The sequence below is a fragment of the Echeneis naucrates genome, chromosome 19 (assembly GCF_900963305.1).
Source record: "Echeneis naucrates chromosome 19, fEcheNa1.1, whole genome shotgun sequence".
Taxonomy (NCBI): domain Eukaryota; kingdom Metazoa; phylum Chordata; class Actinopteri; order Carangiformes; family Echeneidae; genus Echeneis; species Echeneis naucrates.
Window position 1 is genome coordinate 9382965 of NC_042529.1, and position 16055 is coordinate 9399019.

At 42.9% G+C, this 16055-nt stretch overlaps 2 protein-coding genes across 3 annotated transcripts in view; both read right to left on the reverse strand.

The window, feature by feature from the left end:
* Positions 1–404: 404 nt before the first annotated feature.
* Positions 405–8043, reverse strand: LOC115060339 (putative protein MSS51 homolog, mitochondrial). The gene is made up of 7 exons (XM_029528232.1): positions 7931–8043; positions 5813–5982; positions 5583–5732; positions 4063–4187; positions 3207–3770; positions 1013–1106; positions 405–612 (listed from the first exon to the last, which is right to left on the reverse strand). The coding sequence occupies exons 2-7, from the start codon at positions 5968–5970 to the stop codon at positions 405–407; spliced, it is 1299 nt and encodes a 432-aa protein (XP_029384092.1). The 5' UTR covers positions 5971–5982; positions 7931–8043.
* Positions 8044–8617: 574 nt separating this feature from the next.
* capn15 (calpain 15) overlaps positions 8618–16055 on the reverse strand; it is a 35901-nt gene continuing 28463 nt past the window's right edge. The window contains exons 8-12 of one of the 2 annotated variants that reach the window (XM_029528230.1): positions 14988–15149; positions 14638–14873; positions 14340–14509; positions 13027–13205; positions 8618–11847 (exon numbers count right to left, since the gene is read on the reverse strand). In XM_029528230.1, coding sequence (XP_029384090.1) covers positions 11670–11847; positions 13027–13205; positions 14340–14509; positions 14638–14873; positions 14988–15149 — 925 coding nt within the window. In that variant the 3' untranslated portion in view covers positions 8618–11669. The remainder of the gene's footprint in view (positions 11848–13026; positions 13206–14339; positions 14510–14637; positions 14874–14987; positions 15150–16055) is intronic. The other variant, XM_029528231.1, reaches the window with a different exon arrangement.

Below are 16055 nucleotides of genomic sequence, written 5' to 3' on the forward strand. Positions count from 1 at the left end.
TGTGAGATTAAATAGGTCGAGCTGCAATTAAATTATAGCCAACATCAAATGAAGACATTCTGGTCTCATTACGTCTTCAGCTGTGACCCTTCAGATCCAACATCCATGTCCCCCCCAGGGCACCCATGATGTACAAACCCTGGTGTGACTGCTGGTGCCCTCAGGTTCCATCATTTGAGCTTTGAATGATTAATGTAATCTGCCTCATTAATTAATAACTTCAAAAATCAAAGGACGCCGTAACGGCAGTAAAGGTGCAATTTTCACTATGACAAAAGTTCTCTGCCCCAAAGGAGACTGGAGACGTGTTCAATCTCTGAGAAGCTGCAGGACATCCCTCAATGTCCAAACGGAGTTCCCCAAACCCTATACTGAAAACCATATCTTCAAAGAGGCCAGTGGCTTCAGTTATCTGGACCTGGTTCCTCTACGTCTTCTTGTGGCAGCAGCCCCTGGAAACAGATGAAGTGGGAGTTGCAGTTGACTGGAGTTTTGTTTGGGGAGGCTTGAACCTGCTCAGGTTTCTGTGAGGTGAAGGGATTAGCTCCGCTGTCTCTGATGTGCATCTCCAACTCCAGCAGAATCTGCAGTGAGTACTTCAGCTCCATCTCACTGTGGGGACAGGAAACCATTAATTACGTTTTGGGTTTATGGTCCTCGTGAGAGATCAGCGAGGGACTAATCACCTGTTCACTGTTTTCATTGTCTATCTACAAGGGTACAAAGAGCTACAGCTTCAACAGAAGAAAAAGGAAACAACATCAATAACTCTTCCACATCATCAACTTTCAGCCTGTGCAGGGAATCAAACAGGAAACCAGTGTTATAACAAAGGATTATGGTGATGAGGTTAGGTGCAAGGAATAAAGAGACATGTACGGAGATGATGTGAGGAAGCACTAAGGCTTGCTTTTCTGGACTTTAGGCATAAAAAAATCTCAGACAAGGAAGAAGAAATCTTCTTCTGTTTTTAAATGTGAAATTGTTTTTTTTTTTTCTTCATGTGACCAACCTGTACATGGTGAAGAAGGAAGGGATGTTGAAGTCTCTAAGCAGCAGGAGGGTAGGCAACCAACCCTCAACCAGTCCCTGGTTGGCGTGGAAGCCTGGGTAAAAAACCACATGAAAACACACCCACACCAACTGTCATCGGATTTGCATGTAAAACTGGTACACTTACTGCCACCTTTTATCTGAAACACACTAAAAAGTCTTTACTGCGCTGCCTGTGTCTGGCCAAACCTGTTTCACACAGGCTGCCTCAGAGAAAGTCAGGCATTTTTGCCTGAGTCAGGAGAAGATTGACTGTATTACACTTCATTAGTCTGCACCTTCCTATTAGCATGTCATTAACAGTGTTTTATATTGTGCCAAATTATCATTCAACTGGACTAAATGAATCAGTCGCCAAACAAGTTTACTTTGTCTGCCACACAGCTGAAAATATATCACACACCCACACGGACCAGCCAGTGCAGCACTCTGCTTATATCTGATCTGGACCGGGCAGATAATCCGGCAGCATATTAACTGACAGATGTCACTTTCTGCTCACTCTGGTTTGTGTCGGCCTTATGTTTTGGGGTTTTGTTTTTTTTTCTGCACAGCAGAGTAGTTTGGTGAATGGCTCGCCCTTCTACCAGATAACTGAAGCCAACATGGCGGCAAATACTGTAAATCCATCCAGGAGAGCTGCAAACAGGGAATTTCTCTCCGCTGATCAATACGGTCTCCAAGTATTAGTCCGGCCTTGAGAAAGATGGAATCAGATTAAAAATTCAATCAGCATAAAGGAAAAGTGAGCTTGTGAGAAAAAGGAAGGAAGGCTGTGAATTTGGTCAGTTTCAGCTGTTGTGTAACACACATGCTGGTGTGTATACTGGTTGTGTGTTTGCTGCAGAGGCTCAGAGGATGCTACAGAGAACAAAGACTTGTTAGGACTGTGATATTGGCACACAGATGGTACCATGTTAGTCACAGCCTGCCACATCTTCCCAGGGAACTCCAACTGCAGCTGGAGAGGATTCTGATGTGAATAATGCACACCATGATACAGCATCCCTGATTTTAAACTTCTTATCACAGTAACACAAGCATTTAGGTTTTAAGACCAGATGACAAAGACAGGCCCTGGTCTGTTAACTGGTTACCACCAGCACAACTTTGAGCCCTATAGCAGATATGATTGATGGTGAAATTGCTTCATCTGTAAGACTAGATTTTATAGTTTTGAAAATTCATAACAAAAAGATATTTGGATATTGTGTGTCTGTCTGTCTGTTTCTTTTTGAGGCGCTGCTCTCAGCGGTGTATCTCAGTTTAGAAGATACATCTGTCTAAGATCTGAGAGCTGACAGCTGGCATCATCTACCTGCTCCTATTCTTTAAGGTCAAGCCTGCCCGTTTCCTCACCTGAATGTCACCCCTCCCCCACCCCCCCCCCACACCTTCCTTTTCTATTCCTTTCCTCATGCTGCCTGCTCTCCTATCACTTAGAGACTGCTATAATACAGCGCTCTGCCAGCCTTGCCATATGAAATGCAGCCAGACTGCTCAGAAGGATGACTGACTCATGTATATTTAACTCCAGTGGACCCTGCAGCGAGGGGGTTATGCCTGCAGTTGGACCGGGGCTTTGCCGCTGCTTTGCAGGTTGAAGGGTCAGAAACATGATTCAGCACCAGAGTCGAGAGGGTGTGGGTTTATAGGGCCACTTCAATGAGGTGGATGGACACGTGACAGTTTAACATGCATCTAACAGTTTCATGAGCCATTCAAGTTAAAGTTTTCCAATTAGTTTGTCCTCCGATTGACAGGACAGAAATGGAGATGTTGTTTAAATCTGTGGCATTCACTGAGTTCATCTGAGGGAGGTGGCCAGAGACTCCCCTTCCAAAAGGGCAGCTTAGCGACATTATACTGAGTCCAACCATCAGAAGCCAAACCCTTTCCCAGCTGCTCACATTAATTACCCAAATCCCCAATAAAAGCCTGTAACTAATGAATAGGCCCCATCGAGTGAGGTATAAATCTCTGTTCTATGACAGAGGTTACTGAGAGACAAGCATGAAGGCAGAAATGTCCCTGGCTCTGACCACTCGAACTAAGTTCTCCCTATTTATAGCTGCAAAGATTATTCTGCTCATTTTTAAAGCAACTTGAGGTTGAATTAACTTTCATCAAAGGATGCTGCTGTGTGTACATACCAGGATGAAATCCAACCACCAGGTCTGGCTTGGCTGCTTCCTCTTTCTCCACCAGATCCTCCCAGAACTGATGGTAGAGGCCCTTGTAAGCGCTGATGTAGACCTTCTGTTTGGGGCCAAAAGCTGTGAGAGGAGGCCTCACAATGGGGCCGTCCACCACCTCTGGCCCGACCATGACTACCTCTATGCCCTGGTGTCCGGGGAACATGTGGTTCAGCTCATCATAGTCAGTGAGTCTGGCTCCCATGGTCTCATTATGGGATGCGCCTGCTAGGTGGATAGTAAGGGGTTTAGACTTTGGGTCTAGGCCAAAGTGCTGAATGGCAATCCCAACTGTGAGAACCCGAGAGAGGAACTCGCTCTGAAGCCGCCACAAAGACTGTCGCAGGTCAGCATCATCAGGCCGTGTTCTGCTGGCGTTCTTCCAAAGGGTTGCCATGTTGGTACTGGACACAATTGCATCCAGACGAAGCGTGAGGTCTCCCTGCATGGGAAGCCAGTCTTCCCAGTTCTTCACCTCAGCAAACGGCTTGGACCACTTCTCAGTGGGGAACGGAAGGTCTCCTGTGTGTTAGTCAGAGCGTCGATAAATTTATGTGGCACAAAACTGAGGATAAAGATAAATGCTGATTAGTCTAGATTGTGTCTGAAAATTAATCTGGTAAATTCAAAGGCTGACAAACTATAATTAAAATTTCTGAATTGCACCAGCGACTCTGTGACTTTTTGTCTCTCTGGCATTAAATTGGAGCTCAGCTTTGAAATCATACCGTCTCATTAGTGTTATTTCTCTCTGTTTTGTGAAGGCAAACAACTGTTCAGCTACTTTAATTTAAATGGACTTTACATTCCTCACCTGTGAACATCAGCCACTCCACCAGTCGGTCAATGGCTACGAGACGTAGCATCTTGCAGACCTTTTTATGCTGAGGCCAGTCTTTTCTCTGACAGTCCTTGGTGCAGTAGTACACATTCAAGCACCTGTGGGTGAATAAGAAAGGGAGAAGGAATTGAAAAGTCATGAGAGTTAAACAGGATTGCTCAAGATCAGAGCTCACCGTGAAATTTGTTACATTGACTCTGGCGATTAGCTTTTCCTCTTTACATTAGCACATCGCTTGAGTACTGCTATGCCTATAAGGTTGCATCGTATGTGATGCATCTCGATGCAGCTTGTTTATTATTAGAATATATTGCTTGCACCAAGATTTAAATACCCTCCTATATTCATCTAGAATCCAACGTTGTTTGTGACCTTACACAGTCAGTAACTGGAGACACTGAAGACGAATTCTGTCCTGTTTTGGAAGACAGCTGGTAAACACATCCATGACTGCCAGAAACTGGAATTTATTACTGATTATATGACCTTTTTGTTTGTACCCTGTGCGCAATTTAAGTGGTGAGGTAATTTGTTGGATTAGAGGTCTGACAGCCATTGCCAGTCGGAGCTTTTGGAGACTATATTACCTTACCTTACAATCATTTGCAACCTTAGAGGCACCCATATTTGCATAAAATCATTTATCAGCAAACTGTGTTCTGTCGTGCTGCACCCACCAGGATGTACAAGTCCTCTGAAAGAGGCTCACAAATGGATGAAGGAATCAAAACAAGATGAGAAAACAGAGGTTTCCGATCACGTTTACAGAGATACTTCAGTCTCAAGAGTAATAAATAGGCTTAAATGAACCAAACTGAGAATTTGGACAAGTAATAGAAAGTCACAAGCAGAAACTATTGCAGACTGCTGGTGGTGATTCGGAAGATTCCCGGAAGATTTGACTTATGTGTTTTTGTCCACTGCTATTGGTAACTTTTCAGAGAGACAGTAGCAGCTGAGGATTTGAAGGGAATGCACAGGCATGATGGTGTGTGTGGATAACCAGAGAGCCCAGAACAAAAATGCGGTGCAATAACAGCAAGGCCCTCGTAAGTGTTGAGCACAATATCCCACTTTTTGCTCTCAACACACTCCTTGAAATGCACTCTATACACTACGCTGCATTAAGCTGCTCTTAATAAGCTGTAGAGAAATGAATCACAGCCAGGGCACTTAGCTATATTTGCCATTGGCCACTGTCCACACCTTGGTGGCCTATCATTCCGCTGCTGATACAGGAGCAACGAGTAATGCTTCACACATGACAGCAATTGGGTGACAATGTCAAAATGATGCCCTCACTGGGTGATGATAGAGCTGCAGAAAGCCCAGCGCCGGTGTCAGTGGCCTAAAATATTCCGATTTGTCAGTAATGATTAATATTAATCGGTGTTAATGGTATAATGTATAAATCAAGCTGCACAAACCACATTCTAAAGCCAGTGCATCCGTCACCTCTATGTATCACCCTTATGTTCAGGCTTTGCACTCACTTCACACAGCGTTTCAGGGTCTGTCCCTCGGTGAGATGGTCTGGCAGTTTGTTGCATCCAGTGCAGAACTTAAAGGTCTCCTCCATCTTCTCGAACATCTCCTTGTAGTTGCGGAATGAGACTCTTTTGGCCTTTCCCTCCACAGCAGCCCTGGTTAGTTATTACATAATGCGAGAACCATCATACAAGAAACATCAAAATTGACAACGGCAGTCATTATCAGATTTTACCTGTACTCTCCATAGTCCTTCATGTTGAGCTTGTTGAGAATCACCTTGGAGAGCCCAGGCACATTGGCATCCAGAGAGTAGAAGCCAGACTGGTCAGAAAAGACGCTGCCTGTTCCTGGAGCGAAGGACTGAGGGAGTGCTGGGATCTCGGATGCCATATTGTCTTTCCACTAAAATAATGATGCATTAAAAACACATGTCCAATTTAATTATGAACATTTATCACTTCACGTTCGGCCTGTTTTAGACATTTTAACATTAAAACCTGCTGAAAATCCCTGCAGTTTAACTTGTCACCTTGCTGAAGTGATGTAGAAGTGTACGCACAGACACTATGACATCATTGTTGCAGCAAAGCATAACTCTGACCTAACGCATCAGTGAGGCCAGATATGGTTGAAGACTTTAAAAACAGCATCCTAACCTAGAGATTTTATCTCTCAGTCCAATAGTCAGTGTCCACTGGCTTGATGCTGCATTGTCCAGTCAGGTACGTGCATGAAGACATTCCTCCACTTGATGACTTTTAATACATGTGCAATGTTTTTGTAGTTTATCTTGTGATCATGGCAACAGTAATTGTTGTGGAGATAACTTCACAGAGTTGCCAATCCTCTCAGAGTATTATGAAATGCAATGCAGTGTTTTAGCGTCTGCCATGTCCCTGGAGCCAATACCTGAAACAACACTCACCCACCATTCATCCTGACAGACTACTGACAGACACAAAGCAGAGTCGCTCTGTTGTAAGAGACAGGGCTACAGACAAGGATCCCCCACCCACACAAACACACACACCCCAAAGTCTGACTGACAAATGAGAAAAAGCAGAGCTGGAAGTGTAGACTTTAGTTGGAGGACAGCTACGTCCAAACCACAGAGAGATATTTGTATTATGCACCACTGAGTCACGTAATGCACTGACACAACAAAGATTTTGTGTGCTCTTAGATGAATCCAGACAGGGTTTGAAGTGCAACTCTTGATAATAGATGGCTGCTGCCAGGACTCACAAAATCTATTTCAGCAGCAATGGGAATACTTTAACTGCACAAATGAAGCCTTTTCAAGTAGGGCTCTTTTAAAGATATGAGATTTACCAAGCAACATCGAAACGGGCTATACTTAAACATGGGCAGCATACATTTCCATACATCATGTTAATCTCAAGGCAGACATATGTGTCATCTCCCCACATAGATGCAGTGATGTATATTATACCAGGCTTGAGTTTGTGCTTCAAGAAACACTCTCGTGCCTCAACATACATTCTGGACTGATTCTCTGATGACAGAAACTCTCACAAGCGGATCACCCAAATCTCAAACAGGCATAGGCTGCATCAGACATGTTCTTTCAGTTGCGTCACAGAGTCCATGCCCTTGACAAACAGAATATTCCCTATCCCCTCACCCCATCCACCCTACTTGGTTTAGTGAGAGAGAAAATATAGAGGGGGAAGAAATGTGATCATCAGGTGGTGGTGGCACACATTTCACTGTGACTCATGTGTCTCCTTCAGTCTTTCTTTAGAGTTTTCTAAGAAGTAACAACCAAGACTAAGCTTATTCAGAATCATGCATGCCAACACTTAATTTTACTTTTTCTTTTTTTTTGGGGGGGGGGTTAAATCAACTGCTTTGTAATTCTTTTCCCAATTTTTGTGGCCAACATATCTGTATAGTACTTAAAGTGGCCTTGACAGGACACCAAGTGCAATTAACCCCCGACAGCTTGCAGCAATAAAACACTATTCTTAGCCTGGGAAGGGCACAATAAAGGCTTTTTAGTACTCCCGACACTCCTCATGACAGTTTGACATAGAAACTTTTAATTTACTTGAAGAAACTTAATATATTTTCAATTTCATACTAAGCATTGCTAGGGCATGATTTAGTCTTATCATGTCTGCAGACAAAATTGAAAGTTATATCTAATTATTTTCGTCATATCTCCAGAGGACCATCAGGGAATAGATGGATTTCCCATGGGAGCACAGGTTTTTGCTTTTCTCTCCTCACATATTTGACCATGAAGGTTTTTTTTTTTTAAAGCATGCAGTGTCCCTCCACTCACTATTTGGCCACAGCTTTACTACAGATATTTTAGCAGCCATACCTTTGGTTCCAGATGAGCAAAGTGGCTTCTGGTTAATTATCAGTTGTGTTGGTTCTCGGTACAGGATAGAAGTCAGTGAGTGACAGGTCCATATGCTGGATGTGAACACCTCGTGGAGCCTTCACAGTACTGGAATCCTGAAAACTTACTCCCACAGGGCCAAAGTAGGAGAAGGGTGGGCAGAGGACCATGGAGTGTTCCTGGCTACTAAGGTTAGGGAGAAGTAGGTGGGGGGGGGCTAGGGAAAAAAAGGAATGGGTGGGGTGTAGGGAAGGGAAAGAGTGGGGGGAGGTTTGATAGAAGAGGTGGAGAAATAGGCACAATGAAAAATACTCAAGGGTGAGAAGACACAACACAAGCCAGAAAGTGAACAAACTCAGGAATCAATTGAAGTGACGTTAATGTTGTTGTACAAATAAATGAAATACACATTTGATATGTAAAAACATTATTCTCGCATCACAGAGTTTTTTTTTTTACTACTGTAGTACTGGAGGTTAAAGGGGTTGACTTCCACGTATTACTCACCAAGTGCAAGAGTCTGATCAGAAAGAAAATTCAAACTAATTTCAGATTTGATTACATGTTTGTCAGGTCATTTTTGTCAGTCCCCCGGAAACAGCTTTTTGTTAGTGTGCAATGGATGGAAATTTGAATGTTTGTAATAATGACAAATTGTGCTTTTTAGTTAAAAAAAATTTATTTGGTCCATTGGAACCTGAGATTGAAAATTAAACATACATATGTTTGTACACATATACTCATATCCCTCCCCCAGAAAAGATCAATAAAATATACCTCACATTCATCAGAGATCCATTTTTTCAGCATTGTTTCTTTTTTTTGTTTGTTTCTACTATCATACTATAATATTTTTTACACGTTGAAAAGGGTCAGTTGATTTTTTTTTCTATCCTTTGTGTGGCTTATATTTGCAATCTGTACAATTTACAAGGAGGAAACCAGACAAAGGAGAGGAGAGGAAAGGCGCTGTGTTGGCTCCTGTGTCAAAGACCAAGTTTTCCTTGGATGTAGCCTCTTCAGCTGCAGGGGGCGCCCCTGAAGCACAGAAGAGTGCCCACTACAACTTAACAGGAGTAGGCTCATAGGACACAAGCAAGAACCCCCCCCCCCAAAAAAAAAAAAAAAAACAAAAAAACATTTACAACAAAGGAAAGTACAAAGCCAAAAACATTACAACAAAAATCAATCTCATGTAAATGGTAAATGTAAAGTGATCCAGCGGTGACACTGAATTCTGAGGTGCCTGGTCTTTGCAGGTGTTTCAGTGCGGGTTCATTTCTTGTCAAGCTAATCCCTCTGGCCTCAATCTAAAGCCTTAAATGATCACATTCCTTAATCTGTCATTCATCAACAGCATTCATTAGACAACAGGCCTGCAAATCACTTACACAAATAAATTAGACACTATATTCACAGCTGCTTGGCTGTGATGACGCACGCACACACTCACACCTATAGGACAAAACAGACGTCTGAAAGTGGTCATTACACATCATGTTTCTTTGGAAAACATATTTACACGAACTTCAGCTTAAGGTTTCTTTACAGATACATGACACAATGTAGTAGTTTTCTTTCAAAGTGTCCTGAAGATGTCATGAAGCTTAGTCTGCACAACCACGCTGGCAGGTGTGGCTGTGTGGATTATGAGAGGCTGTAATGGTCGGAAAGCAGCACTGCTGTGGAGCGTCACTGCCGACAATTCCAACAAAGGGGATGATGCTCATAAGATGATATATGCTTCAGCAATCACTGAGCTGAATCATCTCACAGAAAAACAATGTTTAGCCTCAAAATGTTTGACGTACACAAATCACCTGTTCGACCAAAAAGTCCTCCAGAGATTTCCAGAGGACCTCAGGGAAGCTTTCAAGTTTTTTCCCATTTAACTACATAACAGCAAGACATCAACTTGTTACGATAGTACCCCATTAGCCCCCGCCCCTCCCCAAATCTGATAAAACATCAAGTATGTTGCCATGGTGAGGATTGGGTTATCCTTAGTGAAGGAGGAGAAATGGCTTTGACGGAGGAGAAACGTTGGGGCCCCAACAGAGCACCTACATGAAACCGCTGTGGGCATAGCATCCCTAAAAACGCAGAGTGAACTAAACTATTTTGTATCACAATGTTGTTATGTGTAATTTGTCATTCAACAAGGACTCTGTGCTGTCGCTAATGTGCTGTTGGCGTATTCTTGTGGGAGGACGGCCCAGATGCTCATGCTGCACCCAAGCAAACAAACGTGGTCCCTGACCTCCCAGAGTAAACTCAGCAGCTCCTCTAAAGAACTCCCCTATGGCAAACTGGCTGTTCAAACAGCCAGTAGCTCCTCTGGTACTCCCTAAGTACTCTACAGTGTAAAACGACATACCGGCACACTGCGGAAGGGTGTGAAACAAATACTCATTGACCATCTGTACCAAAATGGATTGGTCACAATCTGAGAGAGCAGGATGCCGCATTATCTTTCTATATGTCATGCATGTCCAGATATAAAGTGAGCGCAGTGGATGTGTAAAGGCAGTGTGCCTGATGATGACCATGTGACAGCTCACATCCAGAATTTAGACCACAAACTGATACAGAGTATTAGAAGGAATCAGAGAAAGGATAAGTGGTAGTTTCTCTGCTCGTCTAACAAAGCAGGGTGAGAACTCTACTTTGTGTCAGTGGTGAAACCTCCCAATCATAACAATACTTTCTCCACCAAAGCTTGGCCTATAAGTAATAATAAACAACAGAGATGCTGAAAGATGCTATCCTGGCTACCATACACCCCCGAACCCCTGTCAGTGAATGAGTCAGAGATTTTTGCTCCACTCTGGCTTACTTTACAAATCATGAGTTTGGTCCTGAGCAAAAGAGTGCTAAACAGCACTGCTGTGAGGATGAGAAGTAGAGACACACAGTACTATATGAATGATGGCTTTTTCTACAACTGCAAAAACACAAACATGGACAAGACAGCAACACTGAGTGGAGCAAAACAACTAAGACTGATACTGTGTAACGTGAAGAATAAGAAAACGTATGACTGAGTAAAACTACAAGCTGGGTTTGGCTCATTGAGTACCATGTTGATGGCTGGGTGAGATAAACCTCCTGTGGAGTATCCCACGTCGTTTGCTGTCTTTGTGCATGACATGATAAGTGGGGGGGGGTAGGACGTGATCGCTGCAGGTGATTGGCTCATAGGTTGTGGTCCGGCAAATGGCTCAGTAGTTACAGCACTCCACCCTGGCTTTTGTGAAAGCTCAATGGAAGCAGGGTCATCTCCAAGCATATGAAAACCGGGGGCTGACATCTGTTCCACATACAGAGCTTGCACTAAAAAAACCCTCCTGAATTTAAAGTAGTCCGATGTAGAGCCTGTTGCATGCCTGGGCGAATCATTGTTTTGTGAGTGTTTCTTGCTCACTCTAGATGGCCTGCTTCCCTCATTTCATCCTGACATGGCACATCCACTTGGCAAGGGACAGAGCGTGTGAGGGCTGGATGATAACTTCAGCATTTATGGAGCATTAAGAGGAGAGCACGGAAATGCTGCCCATTCATGCTTTACATTCAGGTGTGTGTTCTTCCAAAAAGACACACATATACAAAGCTGTTTTTGGGTTGCACACACCACTTGACCACCCTGGTCTGGTTTTCCAGTGGTCTGACAATTCATTGCTATTAGGGTCTGAATATGTACAGGCTAGGTGGGCGGTGGTCATAGCGGCCTGGGTCGGTGCAGGCCATCAATGTCTGGCGTGAGCTGAGGGCTGTGGGTGGCTTTAGTGGGGGTCCAGTCTCCCAAGGAGGCTTGCGCTGCTTTGCGATGAGCCAGTCGGTGTGTGATGGAGAAACCAGCGTTTCCTTCCAGCTGGGAAAGCACAACCAGCACCTGCCTGCAGGGGGAGACAGAGAGCGTCCAAAAAATTAGTCAGCTGTTGACACCCCTCCAGTTTTGAGCCTTTTTAAGCTTTAGTCAAAGCAACTCAAGGACACAGTAAGCAGTCTGAATGCAAACGTGACACTCTTCGGCTGTGAGTATGTGATGCGTTGAGTAAATTGTAATAATAATAAAAGTAATGTAATAATAAGGTGGTGGGTGAGCTGAAGTTTATATTTTATCAGTAAAAAAAAAATCCCTTCCCCAGCATTACTATTTATTATAAGGACTGCCCTTATCTTAAAAAGCTGCTTAGAATAAGACAGTTAAAAGAAGCGTCACTTCTCTCCCCAAATTTCTTTCTCTAAGGCTCCTTTCCTTCGATTTTCATACAGCGCTTAAACACTAGAACTATTCATTAACTGCTCACATAATTAAAAGCTTGAAGCCAAGTTGACCAGGACGATGGAAAAATATCAAATCCAAATGAGATCTTGTCCTGAATATGATAACCAAACTGCTAAATGCTTTCACCAATCTAAAAATGATTAAGATGACTATTATAAACTATTAAAAAATTAGAAAATCAGACAGAGGAAATTTAGCACTAAGTGTTTTTATCGAAAGTGAACTGACATAATGTTCTTGTTAGATGAGAAAATGACATTAAAAAACCTGGTTCTCATGCATGGGGACTTTTCACAGTTTCCCATTACGCGGCACATAACTATGGAGGGATAAGGCCGTAAATTTGCATTAATGTGCCGTAATGGGCACGACTGAAATATGAAGAGAACTTAAATTCAGCAAAACGTAATGGTGCGTGAACAGCTACATCATACTCGATACTCCAGGTGTGTATCCACACTTAATAATTTTTGTAGGTATTAAAATTGGGATTTACAACTGAGTCAAAATAAAACAAAAGTAGCTTCAACTACGCTGAGGCTGGTGAGGATTATTAATAAATATAGAGCTGTGCTAATCCTCTGGAATCACTGCATCAAGTGTGTTTATGTGTGCAGACATCTGAATTCTTGATGCTGCACCTGAACTAAATGTTCCCAGAGCTTTTAATCTTCTCACTTGTTATCTATTCATGTAATTTCTACCATAGGCTAAATAGAGTTGTTGAAAAAAAAAAAAAAACTGCCAGGGTTTTGCGGAAGAAAGAGAATGTGGCATTTGACTGTACCTGTGCAAGGGTGGTACGCTGTCGATGGTTTTGAGGCTGCCACGTGTAGACACCACATTGAAGCTGTCAGTGCAGTCGCAGGAGACGTGGAGGTAGTATTTAGGGTGGCGGTTCTCCACAACAACGATGAGTCCTGCCCAGCCGTGGGTCAGGTAGTAGCATGTCATGCCTTCACGGCCCTGAGAAGAGAAATACGACTGAAAATTTACGCAGAGCACAAAGGCAGGTGATGTTATAGGTTCAGTTAAGATTCATTTCAACAATAATCCTCTCAAGTCCCCACACGGCCTATGTGTTTACATATTTGAAATGCTAATATACAGAGAGTGAGAGTGTCACTGGAGTGTCACTGCATCAGCGTGAGAGGGGTGAAAGCAGGCAGTTGTGTAGGAGCACTAGTTAATAACAGTCTAGACAAATTTTAATTGGTTGTAATTTCTAAGTTGTATTACGGACCACGTTGTGTTCAAATTAGTCATTTCTCATTGAATGGTATATACAACATACAGAGACAACTGAAACAAAACCAAAACCAAATAATGCCAGACTTCTGTCATGCAGAAAATGCATATACAGTTAAAGTTTTTTCGTCTTCTCCTCATTCTCATTGCATTCTGGTTTATAGAGGCTACTCTCTGCAGAGGAAATGCTGGACTTCTGCTAGAAAAACCCTCTGATGAACTCTCAACAGTAATTGACATTTATGATGGCTGAAAGACTTAATTTCCTAAGTAGACTGTAGCTGCATTACAGAAGGGTGCATCAACACCAGCAGTGGTTTTTAGTAGTTAAAATATTGCCTTTTTCATTCATGATAACAAAGACTTTCTTTCCTCGTGTAATTAATGCTGATGTCTCTTTTGAGGCCTGTAATTGTAATAAATTTAGTACATGTGTAGTAACACCAGGCATGAATCCCACTCTGACAAAAAAATGCCTGTCAACATGTATATAGCTCGTTTCATGACTCATGCCTAGTCATATACATATATATATATATATACACACACATGTGAATATTGTAAGTCAGTCAATGTGTAAAGAAAAAATAGGATTCAGGATGGCTGAGAAATTCTGAAGTGTTATATTAAAGTGGCTTACATAGCTGCAAACATTCTCCATCTTCACAACAGATCTATCATTTTCATAGATAAAACTGGTTTTTGTGTGTGTGTGTGTGCATGTGCGCAGCAGCTAGGTGGGGAGGACATGAAAAATGAAAGCTAGGGAGAGAAGATAGAATAACAGTTATTTAACAGAGCTACGGGTAGTTTTACTGCAACACTGCTTGGCCTGAAATGAGTGTGTCTTACCTCGTGTCTTTCTCCCTTGTTTTCTGTAAGGAGGATGATGGCATCAGCCAGGGTCGTTGCAGTCGCTTCCACCTGCTCCACCATCACCTGTCTAGAGCTATAGATGGCGAGGATGTAGCCAGGGAAGTCCTGACTGGGCCGGCGTGCTGCTCCACTTGTCGGACTGGAGACTTTGAGAAAGAGACAGGGACGTACATCAGAATAACAGATTTCTGACACAAACGCACTGATGAAACCAACTCAAAGCTGCTGTTAATGATGAGACATTTTTCACAAACAGCTGCGTCTGTACACCTACTGGGTGTGGTGGCACCTCCCGTCCCACTGACGTTCATCTGCCAGTGGTTGAAGGCACAGCAGACGACAGCGTACTCCCCTGGCTCCAGCATCACATCACAGCCGACAAATTTCTTCACTGCTCGCTTGCTGTGGGCCAACAGGCGGCCTAAAGTTAGCTTGTTGCCGCTGCCAAAGGAGGCGCGAAACACCATGATGCACAGGTCCAACAGATGACTGTCAGCTGTGTCTGAACGCCTGGGGAGGGAGAAGGGATGGGTGGGTTAGAGCAAAGACAGTAAAGGAATGAATGCTCAGAATAATAAGACGGGACGTGGGGAATGACTAAAAGCTGTTCTCTAATGACTGTACCTGCTTCCCTCCTGGAAAAGAGCAAACTCTAGTGCTGTTCGCTCCAGAACGGTGAGGGCTGTGACAGTGACCGGCCCACTGGCTTTGCTAGGGAAACAGCCCTGTAGCCTCACCTCCTGCCAGTCTGAATGGATCTTACAGATGTCCACCGAGTCAAAGTACCTGTGGAAGAAGAGGGGAGAGCTTCTTTAGTCAGTAAACAATATGCCATGATCAGTCCCTTTATTTTCGTGTCATGAGCCAAGTCGATTTGAATGTATCACAAAGAACTCTTTGACATTAACATAGCCTCTGTGGGTGCTGCTGTACAAACAATGTTTGCCTTCAACATATCAAACCTCCTCCTTCAAAGACAGAGTCCCTCAGAGAGATTCTGCTCCTCACTTTCAGCCTGTTTTATTACTTTTTAACCTCACTCAGACAACTGTCTTACCTCCTGCTTCTGTTGTCTTGAAAACTGAGAGGAGACGAAGAAGAAAAGGAATATATGTAGACGTTTTACAGTAGATTTTGATCTCTAGAGACAAATGTGTTTTTTAAATCTTTTATTTCTTGATGTTTTGTGACAATCTTTTTTGAGATGATTTGAGATGTTATGATTTATCAGCCCCAAATTTATGTGTATGAAACATTTTTAGACAAATCATCCGACAAAGCTGACCATTTCTTCCCCCCACACCTACACAAGCTCAAGTCTGGAGAGTTCTCATTTAAAGCAAAGATAGAGTTTGTTTTACTTCCACAGAAAATGAGACAAGACAAATGGGATTGTCAGCTAACCTGAAAACCTTTTTCAGGTTGGAGCTGCTTGGGAGGAAAAACACATTTTATTAAATAGGAGCTACATGAATAACATACTGGCCAATGTATGATTTATCTTTCAGTGACCCTTCTGACCTGCTGAAAAACATGCAATGATCAAACACACACATACACACAAAAAAAAAAAAAAAAAAAAAAAAATCGGCCATCTGCTGCTGTGTCTGAGGTCACTTGTGGTAGCATAAAATCAGGTTATCTACATTAAATATCAAGACTTAGTTAAATGTTTTTAGCGACCTCACATAG

What these genes read in the sequence shown, in the direction of transcription:
- LOC115060339 (XM_029528232.1), bottom strand. Translation starts at nt 5,970, where the DNA reads ATGGCATCCGAGATCCCAGCACTCCCTCAGTCCTTCGCTCCAGGAACA. An exon ending in GGTGGTTGGATTTCATCCTG is followed by an intron (nt 1,107 to 3,206) that starts GTATGTACACAC and finishes TTTTTTACCCAG; the next exon opens with GCTTCCACGCCAACCAGGGA. An exon ending in TCCTTCTTCACCATGTACAG is followed by an intron (nt 613 to 1,012) that starts GTTGGTCACATG and finishes CTGTCCCCACAG; the next exon opens with TGAGATGGAGCTGAAGTACT.